Source organism: Saccopteryx leptura, chromosome 6 (assembly GCF_036850995.1).
Source record: "Saccopteryx leptura isolate mSacLep1 chromosome 6, mSacLep1_pri_phased_curated, whole genome shotgun sequence".
NCBI classification, from domain to species: domain Eukaryota; kingdom Metazoa; phylum Chordata; class Mammalia; order Chiroptera; family Emballonuridae; genus Saccopteryx; species Saccopteryx leptura.
The window spans coordinates 47,784,128-47,811,615 of record NC_089508.1 but is presented as its reverse complement, the minus strand read 5'-3'; the positions used below and the strand labels follow the sequence as shown (position 1 = coordinate 47,811,615).

The 27,488-nt window shown below is 43.3% G+C and overlaps 1 protein-coding gene across 5 annotated transcripts in view; it reads left to right on the top strand.

Annotated features, from left to right (window-relative positions):
• FRMD6 (FERM domain containing 6) overlaps positions 1 to 23,724 on the top strand; it is a 93,681-nt gene extending 69,957 nt beyond the window's left edge. For all 5 annotated transcript variants that reach the window (XM_066388507.1, XM_066388503.1, XM_066388504.1 and 2 more), the window contains exons 7-14: positions 49 to 204; positions 5,319 to 5,384; positions 6,214 to 6,282; positions 8,994 to 9,168; positions 14,626 to 14,961; positions 16,058 to 16,189; positions 18,946 to 19,037; positions 21,352 to 23,724. In XM_066388507.1, the coding sequence (XP_066244604.1) occupies positions 49 to 204; positions 5,319 to 5,384; positions 6,214 to 6,282; positions 8,994 to 9,168; positions 14,626 to 14,961; positions 16,058 to 16,189; positions 18,946 to 19,037; positions 21,352 to 21,636 (1,311 nt within the window). In that variant the 3' untranslated portion in view covers positions 21,637 to 23,724. The remainder of the gene's footprint in view (positions 1 to 48; positions 205 to 5,318; positions 5,385 to 6,213; positions 6,283 to 8,993; positions 9,169 to 14,625; positions 14,962 to 16,057; positions 16,190 to 18,945; positions 19,038 to 21,351) is intronic.
• Positions 23,725 to 27,488: the final 3,764 nt, after the last annotated feature.

Below are 27,488 nucleotides of genomic sequence, written 5' to 3'. Positions count from 1 at the left end.
CCTCTCTCCCAGCCAGTGTTGCATTGCTCACCCCTTGTATTCTGACAGGTCGTTTCCAAGCGAGGGAAGGACTACATCCTGAAGCACATTCCAAACATGCACAGAGATCAGTTTGCACTGACCGCTTCTGAGGCTCATCTCAAATACATCAAAGAGGCCGTGCGCCTGGACGACGTCGCCGTTCACTACTACAGACTGTATAAGGTACAGAACTGCCTGCGGCTGTCGCTTCTGGGGAAACTTTTATTTAAAGTTCTCATCTCGCTTTTTCTTTTACAGAGACAGAGTCAGAGAGAGGGACAGATAGGGACAGAGAGACAGGAACAGAGAGAGATGAGAAGCATCAATCATCAGTTTTTTGTTGTGGCACGTTAGTTGTTCATTGATTGCTTTCTCATATGTGCCTTGACCGCGGGCCTTCAGCAGACCAAGTAACCCCTTGCTCGAGCCAGCGACCTTGGGCTCAAGCTGGTGAGCTTTGCTCAAACCACATGAGCCCGCGCTCAAGCTGGTGACCTCGGGGTCTCGAACCAGGGTCCTACTCATCCCAGTCCGACGCTCTATCCACTGTGCCACCGCCTGGTCAGGCTCATCTCGCTTTTTAATGGGCTTTTAAGTTTCATGTGACCGGCTGTTTGTCATCATAGGTCATTCTTGGAGTTGGTGACGCTTTGCTTCTGGCCTGGGAGCCAAATGGGGACTTCTGTGGTTGTAATGTTGAGATAACGGGGCTGCATGTTGTGATCCTGGCTGTTCGGTGATAAATGGTCCTCTTTCTCCTTCCCTAGTCTGCATTTCTCTCTGGGGGGTAACATTGCCAACTTGTTTGATTGATAGTTTTTAAAATTCCTCAAAATGAAGTCATACTTGCATTGTATTCATTAATAAGAGCATCATGACAGCTAGTGTTTACTGAGGCCTTTGCTAATGGGGCACACTTTATATTTATCCTTTGTTTTTCAATTCTCACAAGTAGGTAAGATAAGAATTTATAATCTTCATTTTACAGATGAGGAAACAGATTAAAGCCTACAAAACTAGACAGGAGAGAGCTGGTATTCACCCAGGTCTCTTTGCTCTGTGCTTTCACCACGGGCTCTGCTGTTCCCTTACTCTGATGTTTGTCACTTTCTTTTGTGTCCTGTGCTCATTTGCTCAGAGGTCAGAGGTCACACACCTAAATAACAACTGTGACCGGCTCTTCAGGGATCCACTTACACTACTGTTGATCATCTGTCTTCTCTCCCTTTCTCCCCCTCCCCACTTGGCTCCATATTTCATAAGTGTCACGCCTTTGGCAAGAGCTCCTGCATCCCCACTTACATATTCAGAGGTAGATTCTTAAGTCAGAAAGGATGAAGTGGTTCAGAGTGTGGCCCAAAGTTCTGGGAGTAACTCCCAGCTTCACCGCTTACCATGTGACTTTAAGCAATTTACTTAACTTCTCTGTTTCAGTTTCCCCATAGTTAAACGGGGATGGTAACATACCTGCCTCTGAAGTTTACTGAAGACTTACAGGTTAATGGATGAACAGTGCTTCCTGCAGAGCCCAGCACATGTTAAGCATGATGTTAAGATATTACCGTTATTGGCCCTGGCCGGTTGGCTCAGCGGTAGAGCGTCGGCCTGGTGTGCGGGGGACCCGGGTTCGATTCCTGGCCAGGGCACATAGGAGAAGCGCCCATTTGCCTCTCCACCCCCACCCCCTCCTTCCTCTCTGTCTCTCTCTTCCCCTCCCGCAGCCAAGGCTCCATTGGAGCAAAGATGGCCGGGGCGCTGGGGATGGCTCCTTGGCCTTTGCCCCAGGCTCTAGAGTGGCTCTGGTCGCGGCAGAGCAACGCCCCCTGGTGGGCAGAGCATCGCCCCCTGGTGGGCAGAGCTTCGCCCCTGGTGGGCGTGCCGGGTGGATCCCGGTCGGGCGCATGCGGGAGTCTGTCTGACTGTCTCTCCCCTTTTCCAGCTTCAGAAAAAAAAAAAAAAAAAAAAAAGATTACCGTAATCGTCGTTGTTATGTTTGTTATCACCTCTGTACCCTTTGTAGTAAGATTAGTAGAACTCAGCCATTGGAGCCTGGACTATAGTTTGGATGTACCACTGGTGATCATGCTGGCCGATTCAGAAAACTAAGTAGGGGACCAAAGGATGATATTTTTTCTCTCTTCCATGCCCAGGAGATACATTGTTAATGCCCTGTCATCCTTGAAAGGCAGATTTCAGTTCCATAAAATCTCTTTGGCTAGATTCCTTGACTTGGTATTTTTTTCCTCAAGACATTTTATTTGTCACACTTAATTTAGAGGAGAAAATGCAAAGAAGTGACATTTTTGAGAATCAGTTTATAATTTTAAAATGTATTAGAATTATTAATGGTACATAGAAAGAAAGGAGTCTGGCTTTGGAATCAGATATCAGTTAGAAACTATATTACTACTGATTATTACCGGGATTCTGTGCAAATATAACTATAATCCTGGGCCATCCTAGTAAATGGAAATGGTTCTAAACATTTCCAAGGTTGGGGAAATTGTATAAGGTATTGAATCTGAAATAGCCAGGTGATAGTACCCGATACAAGGACATTTAGCATTTTTAAAAGATCTTATTAAGAATCATTTAGTGAAGTAGATATCTTAGTTTATCTTTTATGTAAAAAATAATCTTTCCGTTTACTTAAAATGTGGTACTTCTACATAGTATAGAAAATGACTCATCTTCAAATAAGATAGTTGAGAATAGTAATGTAACTGAATATAGTGGGGAAATTGATATTGTTACCTCATGGGCAGAGCTTTGAAGAAATCAAGTGGCAACCATTAAAACTGCCTCATTTAAGTAAGGCCTGGTTACAAAATGGAAATAAGGCCAATGGAAGACAGGAAACATTCTGAAAGAAGAACCCTGGGCCCCTTTTCCAGTGCTGCACGTCTCACACATGCTCCAGCATCTTCATGAGCAGTCTTATTTCAGGAAGCAGTCTGATCAGCCTTGAGGGGAAATTGGCCTAAACTCGTAGTGATGGATTGGTTTCTCTTATTATTTGTGCCTTTTTTTTCTTTTTCTTTTTTTTTTTTTGTATTTTTCCAAAGTTGGAAACGGGGAGGCAGTCAGACTCCCGCATGCGCCCAACCGGGATCCACCCGGCTCGCCCACCAGGGGGCAATGCTCTGTCCATCCAGGGCGTCGCTCTGTTGCGACCAGAGTCACTCTGCACCTGAGGCAGAGGCCACAGAGCCATCCTCAGTGCCTGGGCCAACTTTTGCTCCAATGGAGCCTTGGCTGCCGGAGGGGAAGAGAGAGACAGAGAGGAAGGAGAGGGGGAGGGGTGGAGAAGCTGATGGGCGCTTCTCCTATGTGCCCTGGCCAGGAATCAAACCTGGGACTCCTGCATGCCAGGCCAATGCTCTACCACTGAGCCAACTGGCCAGGGCCTATTTGTGCCTTTCTTAATGTAAAAATATATTGGTTGAAAAAAACAGCCCAAATACTAAAAACAGGCTATATCTTCTCTATGCCTGGTGGGGATGTATTTTTAAAAATATATTTGTCACATTCATGGGAACACTGGCACTAAACATCATAAAGATCTTATACATATTCATTTATTGTTTTTACTGAGAAATCTCAAAGATAATTTATTACTTAGTAATTTTACATACCTTTTATTTTAAATTTTACATTTTTTTTTTTTTAGAGAGACAGAGAGAGAGATAGAGAGAGGGATAGATAGGGACAGACAGACAGGAACGCAGAGAGATGAGAAGCATCAATCATCAGTTTTTCATTGTGACACCTTACTTGTTCATTGATTGCTTTCTCATATGTGCCTTGACCGTGGGCCTTCAGCAGACCGAGTAACCCCTTGCTCGAGCCAGTGACCTTGGGCTCAAGCTGGTGAGCTTTTGCTCAAACCTGATGAGCCCTCGCTCAAGCTGGCGACCTCGGGGTCTCGAACCTGGGTCTTCCGCATCCCAGTCCAATGCTCTATCCACTGTGCCACCACCTGGTCAGGCTAAATTTTACATTTTTATATTCACTTATTATAGATAAGCATTTAAAAAGATGTGGTCAAATTTCTGAGTGCATTCCTTTTTTTTTTTTTTTTTTTAACAGAGACAGAGAGTCAGAGAGAGGGATAGATAGGGACAGACAGACAGGAATGGAGAGAGATGAGAAGCATCAATCATCAGTTTTTCGTTGCAACACCTTAGTTGTTCATTGATTGCTTTCTCATATGTGCCTTGACCATGGGCCTTCAGCAGACCGAGTAACCCCTTGCTCAAACCAGCAACCTTGGGTCCAAGCTGGTTAGCTTTGCTCAAACCAGAAGAGCCCACGCTCAAGCTGGCAACCTCGGGGTCTTGAACCTGGGTCCTCCACATCCCAGTCTGATGCTCAATCCACTGCGCCACCGCCTGGTCAGGCCTAAGCGCATTCTTAATTGTAGGATTTTTTTCTTTGTGTAGTTGTACTTTACTTTTTACAGTTTATGGTTTAACTGGTAGAATGTATATCATTTTGGCAAATAATAATTGAACATTTTAAAAATAAGTATTGTTTTGCCTGACCTGTGGTGGCGTAGTAGATAAAGTGTCAACCTGGAACACTGAGGTTGCTGGTTTGAAACCTCAGGCTTGCCCGGTCAAGGCACATATGGGAGTTGATGCTTCCTGCTCCTTCCCCTTCTCTCTCTCTCTCTCTCTCTCTCTCTCCCTTCTCTAAAATGAATAAATAAAATCTTTTTTTAAAAAGCAAAGATGCTTTTTAAAAAGAATTAACTGAATATAAAACTTTTGTATCTTTGTTATCTGACCTCATGAGAGACCCTTAAATATTTAGACTTGCCTCTAATTTTAGCTTCTGAGCTGGGACATCTAGCAATTTGAAACTGAAAGTCTAGTGCATCTCAGAACTTAGCTATGATATTAGATTCAAGATTCTACCATCTTAAAAAAGGTTAAGTATAAGATGGAAGATAAAAAAAAAAAAGACGCAGAAGCTGAAAAAATAATCTTATTTACTGGAGTTCTCAAGAACATAAGTATTTAGAATGTTGTCAGATATGAAGGTGTATTTAACATAGTGAAAACACTAATTAATGCTTTTAAATCTCAAGGATTTAAAGTAAAGAATACCACTGCTGATTTCTCATGTGCTTGTGATTTTCTTAAAGCTTGTAGACAACTAGGGATGCAGAAGACGAGCCGAGTTATTTCAAATGAAAGACTTTCCAGTTCTGAAATTTCTCTTTCTTTTCTTTGATGCTGACTTGTCCATTGTAGAAAAAAAATATGCTCTTTCAAAACATTTTATTCCTACAGGATAAAAGGGAAATTGAAGCTTCTCTGACCCTTGGGTTGACCATGCGGGGCATACAGATTTTTCAGGTTAGTCAATGAGAGAGATAAATGCGTAATGGTATCTACTCTGTCTTACACTGTCACTGTGCCCGTGTCCTGTGACAGGTGCACCGGTCCCTTTGTGGCCAGGGATTGGTTATTACCACCTATTTGTCTAGCACAGGTATGGATGATGTGGGTGGGATTGATGAAGTCATGCGATCTAAACCTTGACAGTAATACATCCTCTAGAAAAGGAAACAAAAAGCCAGAGATCAGCCCATGTTCATCACTAATAGATCCTTAATATCCAAACATGTTTTTTGTATGTATTATTGACTTTCAATATACTCTTTTATCCTTGAGCATTTATAACGGTGTAAAGATGACATATTAATACAGTGCCTGGCCAGACGATTTAATTTCCGTTGCACTTCTCTGGTAAAGCTTGGCCCTTGAATAAGTAGGTGGGATGGCATCATCCTACAGCCATCAACAAGGGGGAGAAGAAACCCCTTCTGTGAGACCTAGGAGGATATAGGATATCTTATATCTGATGTAGGCAAATATCCAGGTATGAAAGTCTGAGTACTTTATATCATCTCGGAATGATCTCTGACTCTTTTGGACTTTTTATTTTAAATTAGGGAGAGGCCAAAAGAGAAACAATTGCCTTCAAAGGGCCAGCTAATCAGTCACTGAAGAACCAGAATTGTATCACTAATCTCTGAATTACTGTCTGCACATCCCTAAAGAGAGCTGAGGACCTCTTTCAGATTTTAATTAACGTATTTTAGTTTTCTGGAAGATAAATGAGAGCCCTTTTAGTGCCTGTCAGTTCTATCAGTAACTATGTGCACTATAATTCTTTCCACAGAATTTAGATGAAGAGAAACAATTACTTTATGATTTCCCTTGGACAAATGTTGGAAAGTTGGTGTTTGTGGTAAGTTTAAAATAACTGACTAAAATAAAAATTCACCTGTTTGTTTTTGTGGATTTTTATTTTTTCATATCTTTTAAAACAATATTGTCTCAGATACAAATGTTGATATTTTTAAAATAGCTTTCTTATATTTTTATGATGTGCTATAATATAATCCCTGTGGCTTATCAATAGTAGACCTTAAAGTTAAAGAATCTCATAGCAAAATGAATTACTAATTTTAATGTGTGTGCCTAGTCTTCACCACACTACGCTAAGTTATTCTACCTGCAGAAGAAATGTAGTGAGAAAAAGGCAAGAGGAGTTTATCGAATAGAATTGTTTTAAAAATGTACAGCAGAGGGATTGGAAAACAGAAGGCATCATCACAGGGCGACTTAGTCTCAGTGTGGGGCCGGCCAGTTCTGTTGGAAGCTACTTCTTCTGAACAAAGAATAAAGAATAATAGAAGAAGATGTTTCTATTAATATCTGACTCTTTGAAACTCATCATTATAAAGAAAGGTCTACAATTCTTAAAAGGGAAAATACTTTTATTTTTAGAATATTGAGAATGGCACACTTTGGGGGGGGTTAGAGTAAATTCATGATTTTTCCAGGTGATTTTTACTTTGCCAGCTATATATATATACACATATATATATGTATATATATGTGTATGTATGTGTATATATGTGTGTATATGTGTATATATGTATGTATGTATGTATATATGTATGTGTATATATATATAAGTATGTGTATATATATTTTTTAGTAGGGTTCAAAGAATTACAGTTAATAGTGTGTCTGTCTAGTTGTCATTAAAATCCATAATTATTCTTTGTTCAGAAATTAATGAAAAATACAGAAAGGAGGGAGATGAAGGTTTGCACAAATGGGCACGCTCCCTACAGAGGCTGGCCTGTATAAGTAAAGGGCTGTGTTGTCAGGTAGCATTTGGGCACTGATTCCACACTGCCCTGTGAGTCAGAAGACCTGTTCCTGACTTCACATTAATTACTTGGGCACAATTCAACCTGATTTCACTTCGCTCATACATCCAGTGGGGCCTGACCGGCCTGCCTCCTCACTGGCTCTCTTTCGGTCCAGCTCTTTGCAAAAGAGTCTGAACTGTTTGAAAATGAGCAAATTGTTACCACACTTGCCCCTTTTATGTCCCAAATTAAGTAGTAATGAAATGCGTTTATGAAACGGAGAGTTGTAAGGGTCCTAGACTCTAGTTTTGCACTGGACTCATCTGAGGAGCTTGTGGAAGACACAGATTTTGTGCCTCATCCTCCTCTCCTGGACATTTTTGATTCAGTGGCTGTGGATGAGAGAGTAAGAATCTACTTTGACAGACTTTCCAGATGAATCTTCTCGCAGCCAGCCCATCCCTGCCTAGCTCTGTGACCTTGGGCAAATTACTTAACCTCTCTGTGCCTTAGTTTCTTCATTTCAAACTGGGGATAATTGGCTCTCCCTCACAGACTTATTATGAGGATTAATGAGTTAATAATACCTGCTTAGTGCTCACTAAGTAGCAGTTGGTTCCATTCTAGCATTGGGATCCACTGCTTGTTTCTTTAAAAAAATCCAGAGGTGAAAAATTCCATCCCAGGCTGTTACATAAACCCATATCTCTTTGTACCGACTTCAAGTTAGAATATGCCTCCCTCTTTGCTTCACTTCTCCCCTCTGGCCAAGAATCATTATGTCTAGAATATTCCTTTTGTAGTTCTGCTGCTCTATTCATTTTTAGGAAAGTGACAGAAATTTATAATATCCCATAACTGTAAGGAGTTCTGCCAAACTCTCACCCTCAACTTCGAACTTTGTTAATGAACCCAGACTTAAAGAATGAGATTCCTTATGTAGCTAGATAGATACTTATGCTACTACGTCTCTTCTTCCTCCTTCGTGCCCCATCCCCCTCACTGTCCCTCTAGCTTCCGGCTCGCTGTTTTATCCAGCTAGAGAAGTATTATGTTTTTTCTAAACCCTAATTTTTCACTACCACAATTCTGTGTATTTCCTTCCCAGAATTCATCATAAACTGTATAATTATGTTGTGTGTTAATTTACCATCTGTCCCACCAGAATGTGTCTCCATAAGGGCAGGGACCTTGTCGGTCCTGGTCACTGTTACTGTCTCAGTGTCTAGCTCAGTATTAGGTCCGTGGCAGTGTTTGACAAATATTTGAATGCATTGCACTTCTAGAATTTGTTTGCTGAGTTAAGGTGTTAGGGTTGCATTTGAGGATGCTGTCATGCTGGGCCCTTCTCATCTTCATTATATATAAATGGCCTGATGAGCCAGAGAAACCCAAGATAATCCTCAACAGTTACTCCTAATCAGTGATTACCAGACAACCTTGCCAGACACTTTCCTGGACTGTTGGTAATCCTCTGTCTGTGACATTTTTGAAAGGGAACACAGTGATTGATGTCTCAGCAAATTTTTAATGGAGCTTTATACAGTAGTTTCTCCCTTAAAGTTATCCATAGATTCAGTGATTTTAAGCAAAATAACATAACGAAACCAATGTTGCATAGACTAGTTGATACAAACAAGAGTTCGTACAGCATCACATCAAGCGACATTCTCCGAGGACCTGCTGCACCTCTATTTCTGAATCTCTAGCTTTCCTTGCTAAGTAGAAAATGAAGGGGACCGTGGCAAATCAGACACCCCTCTCCCCCAACCTGACCAGTGCTTTCCATCCCCAGGGGAAGAAGTTTGAGATTTTGCCGGACGGCTTGCCCTCGGCCCGGAAGCTCATCTACTACACGGGCTGCCCCATGCGCTCCAGACACCTCCTGCAGCTCCTGAGCAACAGCCACCGCCTCTACATGAACCTGCAGCCCGTCCTGCGCCACATCCGGAAGCTGGAGGAGAACGAAGGTATCGCAGGGTCTGGGGTGGGGAAGCGAATGTGCCTCTGCCGCCCAAGAGCCCTTACTCTCCAGCTGCCCTGAACTGGGGCTTCAGGCTCCCAAGGAGTGGGGTTTGAGGGCCAGGCCTCTCCACATTTAGCGCAGCATTCCTATTTACATCCCAGCGCTGTTCCAGAGGAGGGGTGCCACCAACCATACCAATTCCAGGTAGCTGCAGTTATCCCTGTCATTGAGCTGCCTTTTAAGTACAGTCTCCTTATATGATCCCACACTTGGCTAGAAAATCCTTGCAAAAAGCTACCACATGAAGTTTTAGCTCTTATCTGCATCTCAGAGCTCTGTATGTACACTGATGTGTTCCTCGGGGGCAATCAGAAAGGCCTTCCGATAGAAGTGGGCCACGGGGACGCCGCTGGTCTCTCTTACTGGCTGCGGGAGGCCTCCGAGTCTGCCTCAAGAAGGACAAACAAAGGAGAGAGAAACTTGCATGTGAGGATTTTATCAGCCAGTGCTGTGGGGGCTTTGCTGAGGCACAGACAGACTAGAGCAGTCTGTCTAGGGCCTCGGAGTCCTGGACCCTGAAAAGCGGACACACGGTGAAGAAGAAGGCAGAATGGGGCCTCTAAGAGCAGGCTTCAACTTCACAATATTAAGCTCGTGGTTAGCGTTTTGTCTTGAGTTATGACACCCTGAGGTTACGCCATTGAACACGCCAACTCCTGATCCCAAAAATGCTACTTTGCATATTTATTTTTTTAGTGTCTTCAGTTTACTTTGCAAATTCATGTTGTACTAATTCTTGGCAATTCGATTAGATGAGCAGCTTGTACGGATTTGCATGATCACTAGGATGCAGGTTGATATCTTAGATCATGTCTGAAACGAATTTTGACCTCTCAGATACACCTTCCCTGCAGAGCAGAAACAAGGCCAATACTTGTTCTCTCTTAACAAGCCAGAAACCTTATAGAAGTTTGCATGTCTGATTGATTTCTTTCGAAAGGTGTCTCTACCTAAATGAGACCCTGTTGGGAGATGTCGTTGTAATTTAAGTAGCGATTAGAACATGAATCACCTCCCACTGTCTGCCACCAAACAGCATCTGTCTCCAGAGAGAATGGGTAAAATTGTCAGGTGTATTGGCTTCCTCCGCTGCCAGATTGCCAGTTCTTCCCCATGATGACTCATTAGTATAACAAATGTATCTCTCCTATGCTGACAGGAATATGAAAAAGGATTCAGACAGGACCAAGGGCCAGAGAAACCTTGTGAGAATAAGTAGGTGCCTTAGTTAGATGCAGAGCCCATCATTTGCCAAGCCAGCCTCATTCCTGATTGGTGCCTGGAGAAGTTCATTTGTTCCATCAGCTCCCTGCCAAAAGCATTTAGTGAATTCTCATTTAGGTGACTTTACAGACAGCTCTTTAGAGCCTATGAGAATTAGCGAACCATTCGGTCTAAGGTAAACTAGCAAGCATAGTACCAAATGCATTTGGGGGCTTACGTGTGTAAGGCAATGCAGGAATGAAAAAGCTGTAAACTGGATCTTTTATTTGGGTAAGTGTGGATAGATTAGGAGGCGGGGGAATTTTTTTTTTTTCTCAAAAAAAAAAATAAAGGCTTTGGCCAGTTGGCTCAGTGGTAGAGCGTCGGCCTGGTGTGCAGGAGTCCCAGGTTCAATTCCAGCCAGGGCACACAGGAGAAGCACCCCTCTGCTTCTCACCCTTCCCCCTCTCCTTCCTCTCTGTCTCTCTCTTCCCCTCCCACAGCCAAGGCTCCATTGGAGCAAAGTTTGCCCGGGCGCTGAGGATGGCTCAGTGGCCTCTGCCTCAGGCGCTAGAATGGCTCTGGTTGCAACAGAGCAACGCCCCAGATGGGCAGAGCATCGCCCCCTGGTGGGCATGCTGGGTGGATCCCGGTCGGGCGCATGCGGGAGTCTGTCTGACTGCCTCCCTGTTTCCAACTTCAGAAAAAAATATTAAAAAAAATAATAATAATAATTTCTTCTACTTGGAGTTTCCTCCAGGTCTGAAGAAAACCTGAAACTGAATCCAGTTATCAGTTATCTCACCCACACTTAAGGGTGGCACCCTTTTTTTTTTTTTAAGAAAGCCCTTTTTTTTAACATTAGCCTAGCAAAAAAGCAGCACAGAAAAAATCTTATTTTTCCTAATTAAATTTAACTTAGAGTCACCTGTCTGATATACTAGTTCAGCATTTTATAGTAGAAAATGATCACAAGAGCCTAACCAGATGGTGGCGCAGTGGATAGAGCATCCGACTGGGACACAGAGGACCCAGGTTTGAAACCCCAAGGTCACCGGCTTGAGCACAGGTTCACCAGCTTGAGCACAGGGTCACCAGCTTAAGCGTGGGATCATAGACATGACCCCATGGTCGCTGGCTTGAGCCCAAGGTCGCTGACTTGAGCAAGGGGTCACTCACTCTGCTATATTCCCCTCCCCCCATCAAGGCACATATGAGAAAGCAATCAATGAACAACTAAGGAGCTGCAACAAAAAATTGATGCTTCTCATCTCTCTCCCTTCCTGTCTGTTCCTATCTGTCCCTCTCTCTTTCTCTGTCACACACACAAAAAAAAGTGATCATAAAAATTCTTCCATGGTATTTAGAAGAGAAAAAAATACCTTTGTCTTTCAAAGAATTTTAAACCAACTTGATTCAGTAGCAGGGGCTTATTCTTGGGCCATTTATCCAGAAGTCACATCGACAGCATTATATTCTAAAATACCGTGTGAAATCTTTGGTCTCTGGGCTTTTACCACCCAGGGAGTGAAAAACATAAACACGGTGACCATGTGTGCTGCTGACACAGTGATTACTGGGGGGATGAGAGGTTGCACTTAGCATTTCTTAGAATAAAATTCTGAATTACTTTAGCATTTCTCTCCATTTGTAACCGAGTGGTGTGAAGCTTCTTGAGTGTCTGCAGAGAGTCCGAGTGATGTAGCACTCACTGCGAAGGGAGCGGCGACCAGCCGCGTGGCGCCCCGAGGCCGCGCCGACACTTGGACAGGGAGTAGATTGATGCTAGGCTCCGATCAGGAGGAGCGCAGGCTGACCAGTACTTGCCTTCCGGTGAGTGAGTGTGCTAGGGGGCACGGGAGAACTGGGATTGGCTCCAAACCTATCGGGACGTTGGGATTACAGGGACTGTTTGTAAGGAGGTAGAAAAGCTTATAAATTTTTAGATCCACAATTTCTAATTGTCTTAGCACTCCAACAGCCTATAGAACTTTTTTCTTTTTTTTTTTTTTGTATTTTTCTGAAGCTGGAAACGGGGAGAGACAGACAGACAGACTCCCGCATGCGCCCGACCGGGATCCACCCGGCACGCCCACCAGGGGCGATGCTCTGCCCCTCTGGGGCGTGGCTCTGCCACGACCAGAGCCACTCTAGCGCCCAGGCCATCTTTGCTCCAATGGAGCCTTGGCTGCGGGAGGAGAAGAGAGAGACAGAGAGGAAGGAAGGGGTGGAGGTGGAGAAGCAAATGGGTGCTTCTCCTATGTGCCCTGGCCGGGAATCGAACCCGGGTCCCCCGCAGAACTTTTTTCTTTCTTTCCTTTTTTCTCTTCACTTGCCACCCTTTCCAGGGTCACACGGCTACTATTTTGAAACTACAGTAAGTAGGTAGAAATATTACGAGAATTCTGCAAATGCTTTTAGCTCTCATCTCTATCTCCACCCCTGTTGCCTTCGGAGACTAGGAATCATTAGAACGCAGTCTAGCCATAGAAAATGGTTTGGATGCACTTCTGTCTCAGTGATGTGTGCGCAGGGCCGTGATGTCCCACTCCAGTCCGCGTTCTCTGTGGCTGTACCCACTTGCCTTTGCACCTCAGCCCGATTCCTTAGAGCTGACATGAGGGGGCTGGAGCGGAAATGTACACCGAGCCTTCTCCCAGCGTTCTTTCCATTATGCACCCTAGAAAGCATGTTGTCGTCTCTTGCTGCTGATGCTTGTTCCCTCTCTGGGGAGCCTGTGACGACCTCATCTCAGAGCTGGGTTCAGACATTAAGAATATAAGAGTTTTTACTTAACCAAGAAACAAGACAGTTAAATCCAGTATTAGCTCCCTCAGAACCCAATTAGTCTACTAGTTAGCAGTTTCTGAGACAAAACCAACTTAACGTTCCCCAAATGCACTCTCCATTTTTAGCATGGTATAATGTATCATTTCTCATTCGTGTTAAAAATAAAAGGAAGCTAAATGATTTTTTTTTTCTTCTTTTCCAAGTGAGAAGAGGGGAAATAGACTCCCACATGTACTCCAACCAGGGTCCACCTGGCAACCCCCGTCTGGGCCCATTCTTGCAGCAGAGCTATTTTTGGTGCCTGAGGTGGAGGCTCCACGGAGTCTCCTCAATGCCTAGGGCCGATGCGCTCCAACCAATCGAGCCGTGGCTGCAAGAGAGGAAGAGAGAGAGGGAGAGAAGGGGGAGGGGTGGAGAAGCAGATGGGCGCTTCTCCTGTGTGCCCTGATGGGAATTGAACCTGGAACATTCACACACCAGGCCGATACTCTACTACTGAGCCAGTTGGCCAGGGCATTAAACTATTTTTTTTGTGTGTTAAATTTTTGATATGAAACACAAAATTTATATTATATTTTTGTGTCAGTTATACTCCTGTACCTCAGTTGTAACTTTGTGCCTTAATGTAATAGCTAGTTTAGCATTTGAGAAAAGGGACTTTCCAATCCTGGGTCTTTGCATTGAAGAACAGCACTGCCATGTAGAGGCCACTTGTATGACTAGTAGTGATTAGTATGTTTTCTAAGCCTCACTAATCTAGTCTAAATGGAGAAAAGCAATCTTCATTAATGTAAATTTAAATTTTAGAATTCTTTGAAAGAAATTTTCAGAATAGTTTTATTTTAAATTGTATTCAACAGTTAGAGCTAAGCAAACAATGGACCAAACTGAACAAATGAACAAATAAAGTGAATAACAATTCACATAATTATGTTTATTAAACAGTCTCCTGTAGCAATGCTTCTGACTTTATTTGTGGGGAAGGACCAGGTTTTCAAACTTTCTAATCTACTGTGAACTGATAGTTCTGCAAAATAAGAAACATTAGTGGCTGTCATGACAATGTTAGGCTGCTCTAAAACTTTCTAATGTTTGTTCTCAGCTACTGAGCTTATTTCACTGTGGACCAACCAATAACCGTTTGCTGACAAGAGGTGGTCAGTCAAGCAGTACTCAAGTGTTTGGAACTTTAAAACTCTTTGAGTAGCTTATGTACTCCCCCCAAATGGTTTTATTCATTTTGCAGTATTCTTAAGTGGAGAGCCTGTCAGAATTAGGACCACACCCGGTCACTGGATTCTGAGGGTGCAATTCTACTTGTTCTTGGCCTGATCACTCACTCAGGCTCACCAACCATCCCTTCTGTCTTGGTTGAATATCATGATGAGCAGCGTTCCTTCCCACACAGAGAAGAAGCAGTACCGGGAATCTTACATCAGCGACAACCTGGACCTGGACATGGACCAGCTGGAGAAGCGGTCCCGGGCCAGCGGGAGCAGCGCGGGCAGCGTGAAGCACAAGCGCCTGTCTCGGCACTCCACCACCAGCCACAGCAGCTCCCACACCTCGGGCATCGAGGCGGACACCAAGCCTCGGGACGCGGGGCCGGAGGACGGCTACTCCGGGAGTGCCATGCACCGCAAGCTGAGGACCTGCAGCTCCATGACCAGCCAGGGCAGCTCACACACCTCGGGGGTGGAGAGCGGCGGCAAGGACCGGCTGGAGGAGGACTCGCAGGACGACGGTAACGCCCCCGGCGCTCGGGCTGACCGTGCCGACTGTCCTCGCTGCTCTCTTCTTCTTCTCTCCTGTTTACTTTTCTTTCCCAACTTGGAGTTCTGTAGAATTGATGTCTAGAGAACAACTAAGAAGTAGGACTAGAGAAAGAGTTGTTTCTCTGTTGACTTGGTTGAGTTGTTTGTGGGCAACCCACCCCTCCAGTCAGGCTCCTGTGGCACACAGGGTGGGATGGCTGTGGATTCTAAGTTTTAGCGGTTTACGTGGTAGGGTGGAAGTTAGTCCTGCAACTTTTGGGCCTGCATTTCCGATTTCCAGATGAAACGAGCATTGGTGAGGACAACAGGCTGGAGTCAATGATAGTGACATAAATGTCTTGAACTTCTACCCCCCCTACCCCCCAAAAAAAATAAAAAAGGAAATATTGAGCCCAGATCATCTGATTAATTAGTATTTCTTAAATGCTTCCCATGTCACCAGAAGTCTAGGGAGCATAAAAGAAAACACACCACCCGCTGCTTAACTCTGTGCTAAGGAAATTAGGTGGGACCTACGTCTGCATGAGCCAAACTTAGCATTTGCAAACACCCTTTTTATTATTTTTCTGTCTCAAATAATTGCTATAGCATTCAGGTATAAGGAAAAGACACTGACTTCATTAAGGAAAACTGCAGAACATATGTTAGGTTACTAGAGAATTCATGTGGGTCTCATAAATGCCCTGAGAGCAGGCAGCTGTGGGCAGGGAACGTCGTGCACTGTCCATTCTCTCTGTCAGCCCTCTGCTGTGCGCCAGGCAGATGGCCCGGCAGTCTCGGTGTGGCCTGCCTGGCAGCTTGGTGGCACAGCCTGCCTTCTTTCTGAAAGAGTAAACCGTAGTTGACAGTGAAGCCGTGGCATTAGGAGACTTGTAGTTAACATGGCAATCTTGTGAGGAGGAAAGAGAACAAATCGCATCCAGGTGAGAATTGTCCCTGGAGTGGATTGTTGTAGAGTCTCATTGGCCAATTTATTTTAACATGAATAGTTACATAGCCTCCCTCAAAATGTGGCTATGAACTTCCCTTTGTATCACTAAATGTCTTTTCCTTTTTCTGTGTCAGAAATAGAGATGCTGGTTGATGACCCCAGGGACCTGGAGCAGATGAACGCAGACTCTCTGGAGGTCAGCCCAGACATGTGCATCTACATCACGGAGGACATGCTCCTGTCCCGGAAGCTGAACGGACACTCCGGTGAGCTCTCCCGGGAAGTTCTTCTTCCCTAGTGGTGGTCCCGGACTCAGAAGCAGGTGCCTCCAAAAACAGAAGGAGGGGACTGGGTCAGAGACAAGACTGGAGTCAGAGCCCCTCCAAGTCAGCGTCATAAACTGTAGCATTGAGTGCCTTCTGTGGGGGCAGGGGGAGCACCCAGGACTGGGCAGTGGCTTCTACAGAACCCTTGCTCTGGGCGAAGTTGTAAAATAGAGTTTTCTCTCTCTCTCCTTTGCTGTTTTACATGAAAATGAGAAAGTCATGTAATCCATCTGGAAGGGTCCTTGGAGACCCTTTAGACCATCCTCCTCCTCCTCACAGATGAGAAACCTTTCGATGGGAGATGACATGCTACACGGTGGATAAAGAAATCAGATCTCTGGGCCTGTTTGTTTTGTTTTCCCCAGTATATTATACTAGGTACAGGAATCTGGAGGAAGAAGCGTCAAAAAAAGATTGACATAAAAGACACTTTTAAATTCCATGTTTGATTAATTCTTCTAGAAAACATGCATTCACCATAACCCTATTACATGGTTCTATGATATTACATAATATAATATATATTTCTATCAAATGAAAGATGTTATCTTAAAAAAATTGCAGCAATAATGGATTTTGTTTTTAAACCTGTTACTTCTGGCCCTGGCCAGTTAGCTTAGTGGTAGAACATCAGCCCAGCGTGAGGATGTCTTGGGTTCAATTCCCAGTCAGGGCACACAGGAGAAGTGCCCATCTGGTTCTCCACCTCTCCCCCTCTTGCTTCTCTCTCTCTCACTCTTCCTCTCCTGTAGCCATGGCTCTATTAGAGCAAGTTGGCCCCACGCACTGAGGATGGTTCCATGGCCTCCACCTCAGGCACTAAGAAGAACTCGGTTGCTGAGCAACGGAGCAATGCCCATAAGATGGACAGAGTATTGCCCCTTGTGGGCTTGCCAGGTGGATCCCAGTCAGGGCACATGTGGAAGTCTATCTCTCTGCCTCCCCTCCTTTCACTGAATAAAAATAAATAAGTAAATGAATAAATAAATAAATAATAATAATAATGATAAATAAACCTCAGTTACTTCTGTTTTCATCATATATCATGAATTAGTCTCTGTTTGTTAGAGATATACACCGTAGGAGCAAGTACTGTCGAAGTGGCCTTGGTGCTTATTGTGCCACTCACAGCTCTGGTTGGGCTAAACGCCCTGTCAGGACAGGAGGGACTGTCATTGCCCTGTCAAGACCCACAGTCCCTGATAGTGAGCCTCTGCCATGTGCCTGGGCCGGGAGTCAAAGATAAATGAGGCCAGCACACAGGCCCTGCCATCCTGGCACTTACTCTGAAGGAGCACGAGGGACCCTTTAAGGCAGAACTCCGTTTTCGAGCCTAGCAGAACCATGGCCGTCAGATGCACTGCCAGGAGCAGCCGCCAGTGTGTCCGGAATCATTGCCTGGTCAACACAGACTTGCAGACTGGTTGCGCCAGCCAGGCTTAGAGTGCATATACCTAGCCTTCCCCCGCTTTGCCGTTTGCTTTATTGTATTGAATTTCTCCTTACCAAATACTTGCCAGTATATAGTAAATAGAAATTCATAATTATATGCATTTTAAAGGTACACAGAAAGCACGCTTACGTTCATGCACATGCGCGTACATGTGTGTATGCACGTGCCTAAAACAGTACACATGAAAGTGCCTGTAGGGAGGGAGCATACGGGAAACATATAACACAAATTATTTCTATAGGTTAACAGCAGGGGCTGAATAAAACGCCCATTGCTCACAGTTTTTTTATAAGGTGGGAAGGTGCTGAAGCCATTTGGCCTTAAGGATTGGAACTTACTCACTTGCTTCATCTATTTGCAAGAAAAGCATTAGTGATCTTCCCTTACATCTGCAGTTCCTGCTGGCAGTTTTGCATTCTGAAACATTTTGGGGAAGTGCTTCACTCACATGCCACCACCTCATAAGGAAGCATCAGGCCTGTATTTCTGTTTCCACATAGTACAGCAGGTTGCCCCTGAGTGCTGGGGTGATGAGGGACCCTGGTGATCTCAGAGATCCAGAACTGGATCTTCACTGTGGCCTCCCATGTCCCGGGACCTGAGCTGTTCCACATGCGGGTGCTGTATCCCGTGTTTTTCATGCGCGTGCGCTCTAGTCATCATAAGACTTGACGGATACGTGCTGTTGTCAGCTCCCTTCCATAAGAGGAGACTGAGACACAGGGTGGCCTAGGAACAGGCAGGACACACAGCGAATGATCTGTCTGGACCGAGTGCCAGCCCAGATCTCTGACTCAGAGGTCGGAGCTCTCGTACGGACCCATTGCACATCCAAGTGGAGCCAACCCCGGAGGCTGCGTCACTGTCTGGGCGGGGTTAAACTGGAAGTTAGTGTTACGTGGGGAGTGGGAAGACTTGAGGAGATAACACTAGAGAGTCTGCCTTATACCTACGGTCTTTGTTTTTATTACTCATTTGATCATAAATAGCTTCATTAGAAGTTTATTTTAGAAAATTCAGGCTCTAAACTTCTTCCTGTACTCAAACTCCACAATCATCCCCCCCCCCCCCCCCCTTACTCTAAGATATGAGATAAATGTGTTCCACCCAGTTGAGGGAGAGTTGCCAGTAATGGTTAGTATTTGATCTTTCATTTTTAGTAATATTCGTATATGTCAATTATATGGCAAGAGGTATGAGTAATTTGAAGTCTTCATTTTTTTTTTCCTCTGTTTTACTTCAGGGTTGATTGTGAAAGAAATCGGTTCTTCCACCTCCAGCTCCTCAGAAACAGTTGTCAAACTTCGCGGACAGAGTACTGACTCTCTCCCACAGGTATGGAAGGAATCAAGAACTTAAATAGGAACTGAACATTTATATTTGTAGGAAGAGGTGAAATTTCACCTGATCAGGCAGTGGTGCAGTGGATAGAGCATTAGACTGGGACACAGAGGACCCAGGTTCGAGACCCCAGGGTTGCAGTCTTGAGCGCAGGCTCATTTGGTTTGAGCACAGGGTCGCTGGCTTGAGCCCAGAGGTCAATGGCTTGAAGCCCAAAGTCTCTGGCTCGAGTAAGGGGTCACTCGCACTGCTGTAGCCCTCCCCCCCCCCCCCGTCAAGGCACATATGAGAAAGCAATCAGTGAACAACTAAGGTGCCACAATGAAGAACTGATGCTTCTCATCTCTCTCCCTTCCTGTCTCTCTATCCCTATCTGTCCCTCTCTCTGTCACTAAAAAAAAAAAAAAAAAAAAAAAAAAAAGTAAAAATTAAAAATCCTGAGGAAATGCTTCTTACCAGATACATACATTAGTTTTTTTGTTTGTTTTTTTCTGAACTTGCTTCCATTTTATTTGCCAGTTCCATTTATCTCTGAGTTAATTTTGTTCTTGGATAAATTGTGTCCTTTGTTTCACACTTTATATAGGCGGGAAGCCTCTAGTGTTCAGACTTCAGGTTGACTATGTGTGTGTGTGTGTGTGGGGGGGGGGGTGATTGACCACAACTCGCCAGGTGTGCTATGGCCAAGTGTTTCAACACTGATTTTTCTGTTCAGAGTAAATTTTCAGAGTATATTCTAAGGAAGAGTATTGATAACCTGTGTTACTGCTTAGGCTGCTAAACTGTCAAAAGAGGTAGATAAATTAGCATACTCTAATACTCAGGGTTGCAGCATTTGTATTGATATATAACCTATGACTTATATTCATAGGTTTATATTTTCTGAACACTTTGTATCCTTATTATTTGCGTTCTCTTTCACCTTCTCTCTTTTTTCCTTCTGTGTGTTTATTTTTCTCTTGCATTCTGGCAGTCTTTGACTCCTACATTTTTCTCTTTTTTCTCATTTGCCCTTTCTTCCTCTTACTTCCATGTAGCCATAATGTGAAATGACATTTTAGCAAATAGTTTTCTGAAAACTCTGAGTGATTTTTAAAGCTGTGCGTGTAGTATGGTGATTAGGTAGGCAATCTCCAGGGCCACACTGCCCAGGTTTGCTCCCTCGCGAGGCCACTCGTTAGCTCTCATTATACAGAAGTGTTTGTGGGGCACAGCTAAGGGTCAGAGTCCTCGCCTGCAGAATAGGGACAGCATTCACGTGTCTGCCCCGAGGGTTTCGGTGATGGCCCAGTGAATTCTCTGTGTGAAGCCACGGTGTGCCTGGGAAGACGACGTCTGGACAAGGGAATCTTCAGGGAGTGCTCAGAGGGGACACTTCCTAGTAAACTGTTGTCGAGCACAGACCCTGTTCCATCCTCCTGGTACTTCTGCCTCTTAATTCAACGAGGTTGGCCTTCGTGGTGTTCAGTAGCAGAAATTAGAGATACAGTGCCTCGCTCCATAAATAACCCTTCGGTATCTTTCCATTTATGTCATTATCTGAGCCATTTTTCAGCCTATTTAAATGTTTAGCCAGCACCACCTCGTGGGATAATGAATTCCGAAAGTCTGCTACCCACGGCGTGAAGCATTTGGCAGAACACGGCCTTTTGCCTGTTCAAGAGCCGCCTCTGAGTCCTGGCACTTGCCGCCCAGCCGCTCAGCAGCAGGCCCTTCAGATTATCTTTCTGCCCCCAATTCTGGCTTTTCTTCAAAGGGTCCTTCAATCTGTGTTTCTGGAGTAATAATTGGTTTGTTTTCCTATTTCTTACTAACATAATAACAGACCTCATCATGATAGTATTGCCACAGTTAATGCCATAGCCTAGTGAAAAAACAAAGCAGTGTCTTTACTTGTACAGCCTTATTTTAAGACAATTGCTTGATTTCTGAGATGCTCGAGACAGTTGGATTCCTGTCGCACTGACTTGTCTGCCTTGGATTATTCATCTGCACATGGGGAGAATAATAGCACCTGCCTTATAGGGCTAATAGGATGATTAAATGAGTTGATAGAATGGATAGTGTTCTATATCAAGGCCTACCACATAATACAGGCTCAGTAAATGTTAGCTGCTATTATCATTATCAGTGATGCTGACAGCTTTCTTTGCAAGGCCCCGGACACCTCAGATTAGAAACCTCTCTAGCATATAGGATTCCTTAACCCTTTATAATTTTGCAGCCTCTCTTTTTACAGGGCAAACATTGCAAACCTTTCACTTTAGCCTGTATCTTGGAATTGCTTCAGCCTTTCCTTGTTTTGCAGACTATGTGTCGAAAACCAAAGACTTCCACCGATCGACATAGCTTGAGCCTTGATGACATCAGACTTTACCAGAAAGACTTCTTGCGCATTGCCGGTCTGTGTCAGGACACTGCTCAGAGTTACACTTTTGGATGTGGCCATGAACTGGATGAGGAAGGCCTCTACTGCAACAGCTGCTTGGCTCAGCAGTGTGTCAACATCCAAGACGCTTTTCCAGTCAAAAGAACCAGCAAGTACTTTTCTCTGGATCTCACACACGATGAAGTTCCAGAATTTGTTGTATAAAGTATGTCTGCGCGCAGCCACGTGGCGGCCTGCTCTTTGCCAGAGGCTGGGAAAGCCATGAATTCTTTTGATTCCTTGTGCCATATCCTCCTCACCCAGAACACAGCTCTTTCTTTATGCTATTTGTGACAGAAATAAAAGCCTTGGGACAATTTGCACTTTAAGTATTACAAAGAGGTAAAAGAGAATGTACAGTTAGATAAGTGCCTGGAAGCTCATGATCCTTTGGAAGAAATGTGCTTTACTGGTTACCAAGCCTTCAGAATATTGAACCATGGCGTGTTTGCTCATCGTTTTGTTTTTTAGTTCAGTCACACATAACATCACTTTTTTTCTTTTTTTATCATGTGAACGGTGTTGCTAATTTTGTTGGCCTATAAAATGAAATGCTCAAGTTTTGAGAGAGGAGAGAGAAAAGCGTCTCTCTTCTTTCGCTGGAGAGACCATTGCCTAGTCTGTAGCCATTGCCGCCTCACGGGGGCTGTCCCAAAGTGAACACTAGCATAGCAGTCAGAATTGTGTGGTTCTAGCAAGCCAAAGAGATGTACATAACAGAAGTGCAGCCCAGGGTCAGGAAGACGTGAAGTAAGCAATGTCCAGAAGACCGTGCACGCTGACTGCTCCTCCACGCCTGGCAGTGCCGTGGCCTCCTGCTGTTCCAGAAAGCTCCGGGGCTCAGTTGAGTTCCTCATCCAAGTAGCATTAGTTTTGTTAATGTCATAATATGTCTTGTGGAGTTTCCAACACTGTTTTCAAACTATGGAAGTGTCTTAGAAAATGTTTGTGCTTAGTGTTCCTTTTTTTCTTTTTTCTTTTTTTAAATTAAGAACAAATTATGGTAATGTTAGTTTCTGCTTAACCAAAAATACCCTAACTATGCTCATATGTTACTATACGTGTATAAATCCATGAGATTATGTGTGTTTAAAGCGTCTGTGACTATCTCGTACACATAGTCTTGTTTAATATGGAGGCTACGTCATTGAGTGACTAATACCTACAGACAATCAGTGGACATATAGAGTTAGAAGTGACTGCTTTCTCATGTGTCTTTTGCTGTGATTCTCAACCCTGGTTGCATAACAGAATTATTTGGGGAGGTTTAAAAAAGATCTCTGGGTCCCACCTCCAGTGAATTAAATTAGTCTCTTGTGATGAGACCCAGCTGGATTGCCTTTTCTTTTAAAGTTCTCCAAATGGAGCTAAAAGGCAGCAGAGTTGAAAACCACTGATCAAGAGGATGTCTTCTTATTAATTTTGAAATAAAAGCATATAGAAAATGTCAGTGCTTGAGAAAGGGCCGTTTTCAAGACAGTTACTGCCTACGACCACTACTGTTAGGATGTCTAATGAAACCACATTGGGAGAATGAACTTGTTCACCTTCAGATGTACACGAACAACGTTTGCACTTCAGGAGAGTACTTTAGCACAATGTCTTTCTATGAGATGTTTTTAGTGATTTCGTATTTAAAGCATTTGTTTACCATATTTTGATATACCATTTTTTCTATCTACCAGGTTTTATTAAAAAAAAAAACACTATATATTATTTTCTAAAGAAACTCATATTTTTATACACAATTAAGTTTTCAGGTAACAAAGAAATAGATGTAGGGTACAGCAGAACACGCAGTGTTCCCCGTGGACGGGAGTCAGTATTATAAGCACGCAGAGAACCAGAACAGGCGGCTCCGGTGCTGTCGCCCGCACGTCCCCGAGGTGGGCGCTGCAGGACAGGGTGTGCACAGCAAGCCTAGTCAGTGAGTCTGACCTGACACTTGAAAAGGAAAAAAGTTCTGTAGAGTTCTATGGTCATGGAATTATTTTACTTTTATCAAATGTTTTGAAAGAACCAAAGTTTCAGATATCAGAATGTATAACAACAGTCTCTGTATGAAAGGATGAAAATAGGATAGGATCATCATCTTGTGACTCTTACTTAGAAGTCATTAAATAATCCATTTCTTGCAGACACTTAAGGGACAAGTCCTGGTACAGTTTGACAATAAGGAGTCCAGATCAAAATGCTGCTGCATTTCCTTAGCTCTTAGTATTTCTTGCAAACATCAAGAAAAACAAAACAAAACATAGGTCTGTTAAATTAAGTAGCGCTTTATACTTTTATTTTCTCTCTACTCCCACCAGAATCAAGCGTTCAGGGTTTTGCCAGCCCTGTCCGTGGCTCTGCACACCTTCTTTCTAATTGGGTTGATGAATGGTCTTGTGGGTTTTCAAAAACGAAACATGCTAAGGACACTTTTGCTTTTTGATCCACTATTTGCAGCAGAATTATACATATGTATGTGAAAATCCGTTTTGAATACCTACATTTTTGTATTGGGAAATTATTTTAAAAAATAAAAAAAAGAAAGAAAAGTATAAAGCTGTTATTTATTCTGCATTTGTTAATACCATTGCTAGTTAGTATACCAATTTGGTATATATTGCTTCTACATTTGTGATTGCAGCAGTGAGCTTTATATTTACATAAACTGTAAATAATCCTTTCTGTGAAAGGATCATCATATGGGGAAGATACCAAAAGAGTGTGTAAAAAAAAAAAAGAACAACTGCATTATTTTGTAATTATTCTTATAGGCATTTCATGGTAAGATTAACAGTCAATAAAGTTACTTTTTATTTGTCTTTGGGTGCTTTTTTGATGTTAGAGTTCTCAATTAAGCAAACAATGTTAGAGCGAATTTATCTGTGTGCACTTCTTTCCTGTAAAGAACAACCTAAAGTTCCCAAGTGACTGAACTTCCAGTCCTGCCGGGCCACACCCGCCTCCACCTGTGTTACAAGTTCATCTGTTACCTGATTCAGTCCTCGTATGCCCAGAGGCAGGTGCTATCATTGTTCCTGTGTTAGGGATGAAGAAACCAAAGCTCCAGGAGGCTAAGTCCAGTCTGCGAGCGTGCGACAGCCACTCTTCAGTGCCCAGTTGTGGGGCTGAAAGGACTCTATTTCTTTAAATATATATATATATATTTTTAATTAAAATTACTATAACTTTTTCTCTTAAAACAGCCATCATTGGAATGTTGGTTTTAATTTCAGAAAGCTAAGTGGCCGTTGCATTTAAAAGCACACATTCACAAGACGGAGCGAGGGCAACGTGGGGAAAAGGACAGAGCCCAGAGCTTGGAGTCTAAGAGGATTCTGAAATGCCCCGGCTCTCAGGGGAAAATCCACTGCCTTCTCTTTCCTGCTGTCTTCTTGGCTGTAAAAATGGGAATGATAATTCAAAGGACGGCTGGGGATTAAATAAGAGAATAGGTATAATGTGCCCCAGATGACTAAAGTGAGAGAGAGGAGGGTTTTTAAATCTTCTGACAAACACTGAACTTTTATAGAACTGAGCTGTTTGGTCATTTGGAAGCCTAAAATCCAAAACACAAGCTTTCTAGTGGGGCGTTACTCATGAATTTTGCAGTGTCGATAAATTATAAGTAAATTAGAGGCAAGGGGGGAAAAATGTTTACCTACTATGTGTCTGATATTGCACACATCATGTCTAACCCTCACAATCCTTCGAAGAGTTGTCACCCCCATTTTGTAGCTGAGGAAATTCTTAAACTTACCCAAGATCCTACAGCTAGTAAATGACAGAGCAGAGTCTTCAACCCTAACTTGTCTCCAAAATGCTTTTTCTATTACATATACTACGTTACCCACTGCCCTTGGGGGAAGCTCAGAATAGAACCAGGAAGATAGACTTAAACGTTTAACCCTTTGAGTAGTGAGTTTTTTTCATGCTTGCTGACCCCCAGAAGTGAATTTTTTTTTCAAAAAATGACATTAGTTCCAATTCCAGTTTTATTAACTTAAAATGATGTTTGTTTGATAACCAATTTATGGAAACAAGAACATACATTTGCCTTTTTTTAAATCATGCCTTACACATTTTTAAAATAAAAATTTGTGTACGATCATACTCTGAATGGTCAGGAGGCACAAAGACATACATGAACGTTCATACTACTCAAAGGGTTAATAGTGTTATAAATGGCATTTAATTGCTCATGCACTTCTATTTATTTTTATTTATTTTTTTAGAGCACCCACTCTGCCAGACACAGGCTTCTACAGGTGTTGCTTTGACAGTAGGCAGTGCAGACCTGGGGTAGGAACAGGAGGTGGGAAGGTCAGAGAAGGCTTTTCTTGGAAGAAGAGCCTTGAATGGCGTCTTCCGGCAGGATGTGGTGAGGTGCGAGCTGTCCACGCAAAGGCTTAGGAGCTGGACACACTTACAAGGACCCAAAAGGGGCCTTTGACATGAGGCTCTCTTCTGCCTCATCGTGAAAGGCCTTGGATGCTTAGATGAGGACACAAGTTTCAGCACAGCAGGGGCCCGTTGAAGAGGGTGTAAGAGAAAGGATGTGTCGGGTTTGAGAGAAACAGGGAGCAGTGCAGTCGAAGGTGGGGAGGAAGCAACAAGAGTGGAGAGATGCTGCTGGAGACCTGACTAAGTGTGGCAGCAGGGAGGAAAGGGGAAACGTTTAAAAGCTGTGTAGGAAGTAGAATAACAGGACTATACTGTACACACACACACACACACACACACACACACACACAGTTGTCACCTACTAAGCTAAATACTGGAGATATAGGCAGTTTTGCCACACTTGGAAATATCCTTGGGAAGACTAAAGAGTTAGTTACTGCTTTATATTATAAATTAAAATCTACCCTGTGTGAATACTTTGAATACTGGCACAATGACCACCACCACTCTAGCCCAGCAGTGGGTCTCAGGCCTGGCTCTGTATCAGAATGACCTGGAGAACGTCCAACAGCAATCCCTGGGGCCAGGAACAGGGCTTCTGATTTATTTGGTCCAGGGCGGCCGTGGTACTGGAAAAGTTTTGCAAGTGATCCTAATGTGCATCAGGGTTGCTAGCCACTAGTCTATAGATGAGCCCAAGCAATACAGACCAGCCAGCTTATCTGCTCCTGAACTGGCATGATCCATGCTTGGGATGGGTTGTGTCTCCAAAGTGTCCGGGTATTTTGTGAAAATAACATTGTTTTCTCTTTGGCAATATAGATGTCAAGAGAGTGGACCAGTGTTCAAGTGAGGCACTGAACTCACTGTTTCAGAAAGTCAGAATACACCCACATTTTAGAGACTTGGGTATTATATATGTATGCATATGACTGTTTGGCCTAGTAAAAAGGTGGGGCTTTCATGTGTATAGTAAAATATTTTTTAAATCTGCCTATGATGGTTTTATGTGCCTGGTCATTATTCTGATGCTTCATACAAGTTGATCTCCACACAGGTCTAATGAAAGTAAGCTAAATTCCACTCTGCCCTTTGATTCAGAGACTTGAATTTTGAGTCATTAACTCAAAAAAAGCCTCTGAAAACTGCTGCTGAGCAGCTGTGAGCCATTGCAGATGATGGATTTATATGCTCTCAAGAGATTAATCGGAGATCTATAAACATGGCACAGCTATAATTAACCAACTCACTGCTTAAGATGGGGGTGTTACCCGTCTAGTGTGAACTGTAGTCAATTAAGATCTCAATTTATTACTGTCATTATGGCAGTAATAAAAGTATGGATAATACTTTTAAAAGTAAAAAAAGATGGATTTCATAAGAACAGACAGTTCCCAACTTAGGAAGAAATTATGATCCAATTTTGCTTCTAAATTTGTTGTTTGATCCTTAAGAACACAAACTCCCAGCTTCCCTATCTCACAAATGCCTACTTATCCCAGAAATAATATTAGAAATACTTTTTTTCTGTGCATTATCCATCTATACTGTTCATAAAAATTAAGGGATATTTTATCTCTTCATAGCTATAAAGCATTTTTGTGAGCAGTATATTAAAGAAG